The 12,690-nt window shown below is 41.8% G+C and overlaps 1 protein-coding gene across 1 annotated transcript in view; it reads right to left on the reverse strand.

Moving 5' to 3' along the window:
* The window catches only part of LOC139388025 (phospholipid-transporting ATPase ID-like), an 83,053-nt gene that overhangs the window by 13,216 nt on the left and 57,147 nt on the right, over window positions 1-12,690 (reverse strand). The window contains exons 17-21 of the mRNA XM_071134518.1: window positions 11,870-11,985; window positions 11,538-11,702; window positions 10,052-10,163; window positions 1,022-1,127; window positions 244-508 (exon numbers count right to left, since the gene is read on the reverse strand). Coding sequence (XP_070990619.1) covers window positions 244-508; window positions 1,022-1,127; window positions 10,052-10,163; window positions 11,538-11,702; window positions 11,870-11,985 — 764 coding nt within the window. The remainder of the gene's footprint in view (window positions 1-243; window positions 509-1,021; window positions 1,128-10,051; window positions 10,164-11,537; window positions 11,703-11,869; window positions 11,986-12,690) is intronic.

The raw sequence follows: 12,690 nt of genomic DNA on the forward strand, positions 1-12,690 counted from the left end.
CATAAAAAGGACATATATAAAAACAAGTATAATTTTTTAAAAGTACACATTTTACTGTCCCCACTACAACAAAAACACTTAAATACATGTAAATAAATCCATTCATTCCAATGGAGGACTGCTCCTTCTGGGTAGTGCCAATATGGCCGACCAGTGGCATCAAAGCCTCTCATTGGCCATTACATAGCAACAGCAATCCAGGGCTTATATACATCATTGGTGTGAGTGTGTGTGTCGTCTCACCAGGCTATGTCCGTTGATGACGAGGGCGAACTCTCCAGATATGGAGTCTAGCGTGGTTGAGGAGGGGGGTCGAGGGGCGGGAGGGCCAGGGGGAGGGGGACACTGCTGCTGTTTGTCCCCCACGGAGGGCCACTCTCTCCCATCTCCTCCCCCGTCTCCCCCAAACCCATTCCCCAGAGAACAGGCCTCGCCCCATCCCTCCATCCCCTCCTCCTTTCCTCCCTCTCTCGTACGGGCAAACTCTATCATCCTCTCCCTCGCTCTCCTGAAGAGAAAGAGAATGAGGGAGGAGAAATGACAGGACAGGACAAAGAGATGAGGGTGAATAGTTGATTAATACACTGAACAGAGAGAGACAGAGAGACACGGCGAGAGACAGAGAGAGAGAGAGAGAAAGAAAGAGAGAGACAGAAAGAGAGAGACAGAAAGAGACAGTGAGAGACAGAAAGAAACAGTGAGAGAGACAGAAAGAGAGAGAGACAGAAAGAGACGGAAAGAGAGAGACAAAAAAGTGAGGGAAAGGAAAGGTTTAGTTTATCCTAGTTTTAAATAGCCAGCTCTAGTTTGTGTATGTGTTTGTGTGTGAGGGTCTGTGTGTGTGTGTGTGTGTGTGTGTGTGTGTGTGTGTGTGTGTGTGTGTGTGTGTGTCACCCTGATAGATGATATAGGGAGGAATAGAAAGATAGATGGATAGAGGAGGGAATAGAGAGATAGATGGATAGAGGGAGGAATAGAGAGATAGATGGATAGAGGGAGGAATAGAGGATAGTTAGAGTACCTGAGTTCCTCTCTAACACTCAGCACTGTGTTTCCACTGATGATGAACACCTCAGTCATATCACCAGTCAGCATCTTACAGGAGTAACCTATATTAACTGCTGTCTCTGAGAGACATAGAGAGAGAGAGAGACAGAAAGAGAGAGACAGAGAGAGAGACAGAAAGAGAAATTCCAATTGGCTATACTAAAACTCTTTAACATCATCCTTAGCTCTGGCATCTTCCCCAATATTTGGAACCAAGGACTGATCACCCCAATCCACAAAAGTGGAGACAAATTTGACCCCAATAACTACCGTGGAATATGCGTCAACAGTAACCTTGGGAAGATCCTCTGCATTATCATTAACAGCAGACTCGTACATTTCCTCAATGAAAACAATGTACTGAGCAAATGTCAAATTGGCTTTTTACCAAATTACCGTACAACAGACCATGTATTCACCCTGCACACCCTAATTGACAACCAAACAAACCAAAACAAAGGCAAAGTCTTCTCATGCTTTGTTGATTTCAAAAAAGCCTTCGACTCAATTTGGCATGAGGGTCTGCTTTACAAACTGATGGAAAAACATACAACATTATAAAATCCATGTACACAAACAACAAGTGTGCGGTTAAAATTGGCAAAAAACACACATTTCTTCACACAGGGTCGTGGGGTTAGACAGGGATGTAGCTTAAGCCCCACCCTCTTCAACATATATATCAACGAATTGGCGCGGGCACTAGAAAAGTCTGCAGCACCCGGCCTCACCCTACTAGAATCCGAAGTCAAATGTCTGCTGTTTGCTGATGATCTGGTGCTTCTGTCACCAACCAAGGAGGGCCTACAGCAGCACCTATATCTTATGCACAGATTCTGTCAGACCTGGGCCCTGACAGTAAATCTCAGTAAGACCAAAATAATGGTGTTCCAAAAAAGGTCCAGTCACCAGGACCACAAATACAAATTCCATCTAGACACTGTTGCCCTAGAGCACACAAAAAACTATACATACCTTGGCCTAAACATCAGCGCCACAGGTAACTTCCACAAAGCTGTGAACGATCTGAGAGACAAGGCAAGAAGGGCATTCTATGCCATCAAAAGGAACATAAATTTCAACATACCAATTAGGATTTGGCTAAAAATACTTGAATCAGTCATAGAGCCCATTGCCCTTTATGGTTGTGAGGTCTGGGGTCCGCTCACCAACCAAGAATTCACAAAATGGGACAAACACCAAATTGAGACTCTGCACGCAAAATTCTGCAAAAATATCCTCCATGTACAACGTAGAACACCAAATAATGCATGCAGAGCAGAATTAGGCAGATACCCACTAATTATCAAAATCCAGAAAAGAGCCGTTAAATTCTATAACCACCTAAAAGGAAGCGATTCCCAAACCTTCCACAACAAAGCCATCACCTACAGAGAGATGAACCTGGAGAAGAGTCCCCTAAGCAAGCTGGTCCTGGGGCTCTGTTCACAAACACACCCTACAGATCCCCAGCACAGCAGCACAATTAGACCCAACCAAATCATGAGAAAACAAAAAGATAATTACTTGACACATTGGAAAGAATTAACAAAAAAACAGAGCAAACTAGAATGCTATTTGGCCCTACACAGAGAGTACACAGCGGCAGAATACCTGACCACTGTGACTGACCCAAAATTAAGGAAAGCTTTGACTATGTACAGACTCAGTGAGAATAGCCTTGCTATTGAGAAAGGCCGCCGTAGGCAGACATGGCTCTCAAGAGAAGACAGGCTATGTGCTCACTGCCCACAAAATGAGGTGGAAACTGAGCTGCACTTCCTAACCTCCTGCCCAATGTATGACCATATTAGAGAGACATATTTCCCTCAGATTACACAGATCCACAAAGAATTCGAAAACAAATCCAATTTTGAAAAACTCCCATATCTACTGGGTGAAATTCCACAGTGTGCCATCACAGCAGCAAGATTTGTGACCTGTTGCCACGAGAAAAGGGCAACCAGTGAAGAACACACACCATTGTAAATACAACCCATATTTATACTTATTTATTTTATCTTGTGTCCTTTACCATTTGTACATTGTTAAAATACTGTATATATATATAATATGACATTTGTAATGTCTTTATTGTTTTGAAACTTCTGTATGTGTAATGTTTACTGTTAATTTTTATTGTTTATTTCACTTTATATATTCACTTTATATATTATCTACCTCACTTGCTTTGGCAATGTTAACACATGTTTCCCATGCCAATAAAGCCCTTGAATTGAATTGAATTTAATTGAGAGAGAGAGAGAGAGACAGAGACAAACTTCTGTGAGTGTAATATTTATTGTTCACTTTTTATTGTTTATTTCACTTTTGTTTATCAATTTCACTTGCTTTGGCAACGTAAATACATGTTTCCATGCCAATCAACCCCTTGAAATTATTTGAATTTGAGACATAAATAGAGAGACAGAGAGAGAGACAGACAGAGAGAGACATAAAGAGAGAGACAGAAAGAGAGACAGAAAGAGACAGAAAGAGACAGAAAGAGAGCGAGAGAGACAGAGAGAGATATAGAGAGAGACAGAGAGAGAGATATAAAGAGAGACAGAGAGAGAGATATAAAGTGAGACAGAGAGATATATATAAAGAGAGACAGAAAGAGAGACAGAAAGAGACAGAAAGAGACAGAAAGAGAGCGAGAGAGACAGAGAGAGAGATATAAAGAGAGACAGAGAGAGAGAGATATAAAGTGAGACAGAGAGAGATATATAAAGACAGACAGAAAGAGAGAGAGACAGAAAGAGAGACAGAAAGAGACAGAAAGAGACAGAAAAAGAGCGAGAGAGACAGAGAGAGATATAAAGAGAGACAGAGAGAGAGAGACAGAAAGAGAGACATAAAGAGAGACAGAGAGAGCGAGAGATATAAAGAGAGACAGAGAGAGAGAGATATAAAGTGAGACAGAGAGAGATATATAAAGAGAGACAGAGAGAGAGATAGAGAGAGAGATATAAAGAGAGACATAAAGAAAGACAGAGAGAGAGATATAAAGAGAGAGAGAAAGAAAGAGAGACAGAAAGAGAGACAGAAATAGAGACAGAAAGAGAGAGACAGAAAGAGAGACAGGAAGAGAGAGAGACAAAGAGAGACAGAGAAAGACAGAAAGAGAGACAGAAAGAGAAAGAGAGAGAGACAGAAAGAGAGACAAAGAGACAGAAATAGAGACAAAGAGAGAGAGACAGAAAGAGAAACATAAAGAGAGACAGAGAGACAGAGAGACAGAAAGACAGAGAGGCAGAGATAGAGACAGAAAGAGAGACAGAAAAAGAGAGACAGAAAGAGAGACAGAAAGAGAGACAGAAAGAGAGAGACAGAAAGAGAGAGAGATATAAAGAGAGACAGAGAGTCTCTCTTTATGTCTCTCTTTCTGTCTCTCTCTTTGTCTCTCTTTCTGTCTCTCTTTCTGTCTCTCTTTATATCTCTCTCTCTGTCTCTCTCGCTCTCTTTCTGTCTCTTTCTGTCTTTCTTTCTGTCTCTCTTTCTGTCTCTCTTTCTGTCTCTCTCTGTCTGTCTGTCTCTCTCTCTTTCTGTCTCTCTTTCTGTCTCTCTCTGTCTCTCTTTATATCTCTCTCTCTGTCTCTCTTTCTGTCTCTTTAAAGAGAGACAGAGAGAGATATAAAGAGAGACGGAAAGAGAGACAAAGAGAGACAGAAAGAGAGACATAAAGAGAGACAGAGAGAGTGAGAGATATAAAGAGACAGAGAGAGAGATATAAAGAGAGACAGAGAGAGAGACATAAAGAGAGACAAAGAGACAGAAAGAGAGACAACGAGAGAGACAGAAAGAGAGACATAAAGAGAGACAAAGAGACAGAAAGAGAGACAAAGAGAGAGACAGAAAGAGAGACAAAGAGAGAGACAGAAAGAGAGACATAAAGAGAGACATAAAGAGAGACAGAGAGAGTGAGAGACAGAAAGAGAGAGAGGCAGAGAGAGAGACAGAAAGAGAGAGAGGCAGACAGAGAGACAGAAAGAGAGAGGCAGAAAGAGAGAGAGATATAAAGAGAGACAGAGAGAGAGAGATTTAAAGAGAGACAGAGAGAGAGACAGAAAGACAGAGAGGCAGAGAGAGAGACAGAAAGAGAGACAGAAAGACAGAGAGGCAGAGAGAGAGACAGAAAGAGAGAGAGGCAGACAGAGAGACAGAAAGAGAGAGGCAGAAAGAGAGAGAGATATAAAGAGAGACAGAGAGAGAGAGATTTAAAGAGAGACAGAGAGAGAGACAGAAAGAAAGACAGAAAGAAAGACAGAAAGAGAGACAGAGAGAGATATAAAGAAAGACAGAAAGAGACAGAAAGAGAGACAGAGAGAGATATAAGAAAGACAGAGAGAGAGATATAAGAGAGACAGAGAGAGAGATATAAAGAGAGACAGAGAGAGATATATAAAGAAAGACAGAGAGAGAGATATAAGAGAGACAGAGAGAGATATATAAAGAGAGACAGAGAGAGAGATATAAAGAAAGACACAGAGAGAGATATAAGAGAGACAGAGATAGATATAAAGAGAGACAGAGAGAGACAGAAAGAGAGACAGAAAGAGAGAGAGACAGAGAGAGACAGAAAGAGATAGAAAGAGAGACAGAAAGAAAGACAGAAAGAGACTGAGAGAGACAGAAAGAGAGACAGAAAGAGAGAGAGACAGAAATAAAGACAAAAAGAGAGAGAGACAGAAAGGAAGACAGAAAGAAAGACAGAAAGAGAGACAGAAAGAGAGACAGAAAGAGAGAGACAGAAAGAGAGAGCCAGAAAGAGAGAGACAGAAAGAGAGACATAAAGAGACAGAAAGAGAGACAGAAAGAGAGAGACAGAAAGAGAGACAGAAAGAGACAGAAAGAGAGACAGAAAGAGAGACAGAAAGAAAGACAGAAAGAGAGACAGAGAGAGAGACAGAAAGAGACAGAAAGAGAGAGAGACAGAAAGAGAGAGACAGAAAGAGAGAGACAGAAAGAGAGACAGAAAGAGAGACAGAAAGAAAGACAGAAAGAGAGCGAGAGAGACAGAGAGAGAGAAATAAAGAGAGACAGAGAGAGAGACAGAAAGAGAGACAGGCAGAGAGAGAGACATAAAGAGAGACAGGGAGAAACAGAAAGAGAGACAGAAAGAGAAAGATAAAGAGAGACAGAAAGAGAGACAAAGAGACAGAAATAGAGACAAAGAGAGAGAGACAGAAAGAGAGACATAAAGAGAGACAGAGAGACAGAGAGAGCGAGAGACAGAAAGAGAGACAGAAAGACAGAGAGGCAGAGAGAGAGACAGAAAGACAGAGAGGCAGAGAGAGAGACAGAAAGAGAGACAGAAAGAGAGAGAGGCAGAAAGAGAGACAGAGACAGAAAGAGAAAGACAGAAAGAGAGAGAGATATAAAGAGAGTCTGTCTCTCTTTATATCTCTCTCTCTTTCTGTCTTTCTCTTTCTGTCTCTGAGAGAGAGAGAGATATAGAGACAGAAAGAGAGATATGAAGAGAGACACAGAGAGACAGAAAGAGAGACAGAAAGAGAGAGAGACAGAGAGAGACAGAAAGAGAGACAGAAAGAAAGACAGAAAGAGACTGAGAGAGACAGAAAGAGAGACAGAAAGAGAGAGAGACAGAAATAAAGACAAAAAGAGAGAGAGACAGAAAGGAAGACAGAAAGAAAGACAGAAAGAGAGACAGAAAGAGAGACAGAAAGAGAGAGACAGAAAGAGAGAGACAGAAAGAGAGAGACAGAAAGAGAGACAGAAAGAGACAGAAAGAGAGACAGAAAGAGAGAGACAGAAAGAGAGACAGAAAGAGACAGAAAGAGAGACAGAAAGAAAGACAGAAAGAGAGACAGAGAGAGAGACAGAAAGAGACAGAAAGAGAGAGAGACAGAAAGAGAGAGACAGAAAGAGAGAGACAGAAAGAGAGACAGAAAGAGAGACAGAAAGAAAGACAGAAAGAGAGCGAGAGAGACAGAGAGAGAGAAATAAAGAGAGACAGAGAGAGAGACAGAAAGAGAGACAGGCAGAGAGAGAGACATAAAGAGAGACAGGGAGAAACAGAAAGAGAGACAGAAAGAGAAAGATAAAGAGAGACAGAAAGAGAGACAAAGAGACAGAAATAGAGACAAAGAGAGAGAGACAGAAAGAGAGACATAAAGAGAGACAGAGAGACAGAGAGAGCGAGAGACAGAAAGAGAGACAGAAAGACAGAGAGGCAGAGAGAGAGACAGAAAGACAGAGAGGCAGAGAGAGAGACAGAAAGAGAGAGAGGCAGAGAGGGAGACAGAAAGACAGAGAGGCAGAAAGAGAGACAGAAAGAGAGAGACAGAGAGAGAGACAGAGAGAGAGACAGAAAGAGAGAGAGGTAGAGAGAGAGACAGAGACAGAAAGAGAAAGACAGAAAGAGAGAGAGATATAAAGAGAGACAGAGAGAGAGATATAAAGAGAGACAGAGAGAGACAGAGAGACAGAGAGAGCGAGAGACAGAAAGAGAGACAGAAAGACAGAGAGGCAGAGAGAGAGACAGAAAGACAGAGAGGCAGAGAGAGAGACAGAAAGAGAGAGAGGCAGACAGAGAGACAGAAAGAGAGAGGCAGAAAGAGAGAGAGATATAAAGAGAGACAGAGAGAGAGATATAAAGAGAGACAGAGAGAGACAGAAAGAAAGACAGAAAGAGACAGAGAGAGAGACAGAGAGAGAGATATAAAGAGAGACAGAGAGAGAGAGATATAAAGAGAGACAGAGAGAGACAGAAAGAGAGACAGAAAGAAAGACAGAAAGAGAGCGAGAGAGACAGAGAGAGAGATATAAAAAGAGACAGAGAGAGAGATATAAAGAGACAGAGAGAGACAGAAAGAGAGACAGAAAGAGACAGAAAGAGAGAGACAGAAAGAGAGACAGAAAGAGAGAGAGACAGAAAGAAAGACAGAAAGAGACAGAAAGAGACATATAAAGAGAGACAGAGAGAGAGAGATATAAAGAGAGACAGAAAGAGAGACAAAGAGAGAGACAGAAAGAGAGAGACAGAAAGAGAGACAAAGAGACAGCAAGAGAGACAAAGAGAGAGACAGAAAGAGAGACAAAGAGAGACAGAGAGTGAGAGACAGAAAGAGAGACAGAAATACAGAGAGGCAGAGAGAGAGACAGAAAGAGAGAGAGGCAGAGAGAGAGACAGAAAGAGAGACAGAAAGAGAGAGAGGCAGAAAGAGAGACAGAGACAGAAAGAGAAAGACAGAAAGAGAGAGAGATATAAAGAGAGTCTGTCTCTCTTTATATCTCTCTCTCTTTCTGTCTTTCTCTTTCTGTCTCTGAGAGAGAGAGAGATATAGAGACAGAAAGAGAGATATGAAGAGAGACACAGAGAGACAGAAAGAGAGACAGAAAGAGAGAGAGACAGAGAGAGACAGAAAGAGAGACAGAAAGAGAGACAGAAAGAAAGACAGAAAGAGACCGAGAGAGACAGAAAGAGAGACAGAAAGAGAGACAAAGAGACAGAAAGAGAGACAAAGAGAGAGACAGAAAGAGAGACAAAGAGAGACAGAGAGAGCGAGAGACAGAAAGAGAGACAGAAATACAGAGAGGCAGAGAGAGAGACAGAAAGAGAGAGAGGCAGAGAGAGAGACAGAAAGAGAGACAGAAAGAGAGAGAGGCAGAAAGAGAGACAGAGACAGAAAGAGAAAGACAGAAAGAGAGAGATATAAAGAGAGTGTCTCTCTTTATATCTCTCTCTCTTTCTGTCTTTCTCTTTCTGTCTCTGAGAGAGAGAGAGATATAGAGACAGAGAGAGATATATGAAGAGAGACACAGAGAGACAGAAAGAGAGACAGAAAGAGAGAGAGACAGAGAGAGACAGAAAGAGAGACAGAAAGAGAGACAGAAAGAAAGACAGAAAGAGACCGAGAGAGACAGAAAGAGAGACAGAAATAAAGACAAAAAGAGAGAGAGACAGAAAGGAAGACAGAAAGAAAGACAGAAAGAGAGAGACAGAAAGAGAGACAGAAAGAGACAGAAAGAGAGACAGAAAGAGAGAGACAGAAAGAGAGACAGAAAGAGACAGAAAGAGAGACAGAAAGAGAGACAGAAAGAAAGACAGAAAGAGAGACAGAGAGAGAGACAGAAAGAGACAGAAAGAGAGAGAGACAGAAAGAGAGAGACAGAAAGAGAGAGACAGAAAGAGAGACAGAAAGAGAGACAGAAAGAAAGACAGAAAGAGAGCGAGAGAGACAGAGAGAGAGAAATAAAGAGAGACAGAGAGAGAGACAGAAAGAGAGACAGGCAGAGAGAGAGACATAAAGAGAGACAGGGAGAAACAGAAAGAGAGACAGAAAGAGAAAGAGAAAGAGAGACAGAAAGAGAGACAAAGAGACAGAAATAGAGAGACAGAAATAGAGACAGAAAGAGAGACAAAGAGTCAGAAAGAGAGACAGAAATAGAGAGACAGAAAGAGAGACAGAAATAGAGACAGGCAGAGAGAGAGACATAAAGAGAGACAGAAAGAGAGACAAAGAGAGAGACAGAAAGAGAGACAGAGAGAGTGAGAGACAGAAAGAGAGACAGAAAGAGAGAGAGGCAGAGAGAGAGACAGAAAGACAGAGGCAGAAAGAGAGACAGAAAGAGACAGAAAGAGAGTGAGGCAGAAAGAGAGACAGAAAGAGAGAGACAGAGAGGGAGACAGAGACAGATAGAGAGAGACAGAAAGAGAGACCGAAAGAGAGAGAGGCAGAGAGAGAGACAGAGACAGAAAGAGAGAGACAGAAAGAGAGACAGAAAGAAAGAGACAGAAAGAGAGAGCGGCAGAGAGAGAGACAGAGACAGAAAGAGAGAGAGGCAGAGAGAGAGACAGAGACAGAAAGAGAGAGACAGAAAGAGAAACAGAAAGAGAGAGACAGAAAGAGAGAGACAAAAAAGTGAGGGAAAGGAAAGGTTTAGTTTATCCTAGTAATAAATAGCCAGCTCTAGTTTGTGTGTGTGTTTGTGTGTGTCTGTGTGTGTGTGTCTGTCTGTGTGTGTTTGTGTGTCTCACCCTGTTTGTCTCCCGTGAGGACCCAGATCTTGATGTTAGCAAGAGAGAGAATAGCGATGGTCTCAGGAACTCCCTCCTGTAGCTTATCCTCTATGGCTGTGGCTCCCAGGAGCTAGAGTAGAATAGAGAATAATAGAATAGAGAAGAGTAGAATAAAGCAGAGTAGAATAGAGCAGAGTAGAATAGAGCATAGAGCAGAGTAGAATAGAGCAGAGTAGAATAGAGCATAGAGCAGAGTAGAATAGAGCAGAGTAGAATAGAGCATAGAGCAGAGTAGAATAGAGCAGAGTAGAATAGAGCAGAGTAGAATAGAGCATAGAGCAGAGTAGAATAGAGCAGAGTAGAATAGAGCATAGAGCAGAGTAGAATAGAGCAGAGTAGAATAGAGCATAGAGCAGAGTAGAATATAGCAGAGTAGAATAGAGCATAGAGCAGAGTAGAATAGAGCAGAGTAGAATAGAGCATAGAGCAGAGTAGAATAGAGCATAGAGCAGAGTAGAGTAGAGCATAGAGCAGAGTAGAATAGAGCAGAGTAGAATAGAGCATAGAGCACAGTAGAGCAGAGTAGAATAGAGCATAGATCAGAGTAAAATAGAGCAGAGTAGAATAGAGAAGAATAGAATAGAGAAGAGTAGAATAAAGCAGAGTAGAATAGAGCAGAGTATAAAAGAGCATAGAGCAGAGTAGAATAGAGAAGAGTAGAATAGAGCACAGTAGAATAGAGCATAGAGCACAGTAGAGCAGAGTAGAATAGAGCATAGAGCAGAGTAAAATAGAGCAGAGTAGAATAGAGAAGAGTAGAATAAAGCATAGTAGAATAGAGCATAGAGCGCAGTAGAGCAGAGTAGAATAGAGCATAGAGCAGAGTAAAATAGAGCAGAGTAGAATAGAGAAGAGTAGAATAAAGCAGAGTAGAATAGAGCAGAGTAGAGCATAGAGCAGAGTAGAGCATAGAGCAGAGTAGAATAGAGAACAGTAGAATAGAGCAGAATAGAGAAGAGTAGAATAGAGCATAGAGCAGAGTAGAATAGAGCATAGAGCAGAATAGAGCATAGTAGAATAGAGCATAGAGCAGAGTAGAGCAGAGCATAGAAGAATAGAGCAGAGTAGAATAGAGCAGAGTAGAATAGAGCAGAATAGAGAAGAGTAGAATAGAGCAGAGTAGAATAGAGCAGAATAGAGAAGAGTAGAATAGAGAAGAGTAGAGCAGAGTAGAATAGAGCAGAGTAGAATAGAGCATAGAATAGAGCAGAGTAGAATAGAGCAGAGTAGAAAATAATAGAGAAGTGTAGAATAGAGAAGAGTAGAATAGAGAAGAGTAGAATAGAGAAGAGTAGAATAGCACAGAGTAGAATATAACTTTATTGCCAGTTACACAAGTTGATTGAACTTTATTTTGGTGCCAATGATGTTACAGAGAGGACACGTGTTCACACACACACACGCACACGCACACACAGAAACAAACACACACACAGCGTGATACCATCATGTCCTGTTCTATGTATTCATATATGTCAGCCAGTCTGTCCTCTCTACAGTCTGTAGCTCTGTCTGCTTGGCGGTGTCTCTCTGACCACTCCTCCCACTGCTCCTCTGACAGGTCTCTGTAGGCCAGGGCCAGGGTCCGCAGACCGTCCCCAGCATACTCCTAGACACACAAGTGAATTGAAGAATTGATAAACAATCAATCATCTCCTGATGGCTATAGTAGTGTGCAGGAAAACATTTAACCACCAGAGGGCAGTGCTGTTACTTGTATAAAAGAGAGCTGTGATAGGCTGAATAGGAACTCTGATAATTTTGTTTGTAACTCACATTAAGGTGATCTGTTGTGATGTTCATCAGGTGATTGTTGGAGGAGTGGAGCCTCTCAAACAACAGAGTATCAGCTCCTTTACAGTATAGACGGATCCTCCCCTCGGGGTTACGCACTGCAGACAGAGACATACTTTAATATGATCTGGGTTACGCACTGCAGACAGAGACATACTTTAATATGATCTGGGTTACGCACTGCAGACAGAGACATACTTTAATATGATCTGGGTTACACACTGCAGACAGAGACATACTTTAATATGATCTGGGTTACGCACTGCAGACAGAGACATACTTTAATATGATCTGGGTTACGCACTGCAGACAGAGACATACTTTAATATGATCTGGGTTACGCACTGCAGACAGAGACATACTTTAATATGATCTGGGTTACGCACTGCAGACAGAGACATACTTTAATATGATCGGGGTTACGCACTGCAGACAGAGACATATTTTAATATGATCTGGGTTACGCACTGCAGACAGAGACATACTTTAATATGATCTGGGTTACGCACTGCAGACAGAGACATACTTTAATATGATCTGGGTTACGCACTGCAGACAGAGACATACTTTAATATGATCTGGGTTACGCACTGCAGACAGAGACATACTTTAATATGATCTGGGTTACGCACTGCAGACAGATACATACTTTAATATGATCTGGGTTACGCACTGCAGACAGAGACATACTTTAATACGATCTGGGTTACGCACTGCAGACAGAGACATACTTTAATATGATCTGGGTTACGCACTGCAGACAGAGACATACTTTAATATGATCTGGGTTACGCACTGCAGAC

Source organism: Oncorhynchus clarkii, chromosome 3 (genome assembly GCF_045791955.1).
Source record: "Oncorhynchus clarkii lewisi isolate Uvic-CL-2024 chromosome 3, UVic_Ocla_1.0, whole genome shotgun sequence".
Lineage (NCBI taxonomy): Eukaryota > Metazoa > Chordata > Actinopteri > Salmoniformes > Salmonidae > Oncorhynchus > Oncorhynchus clarkii.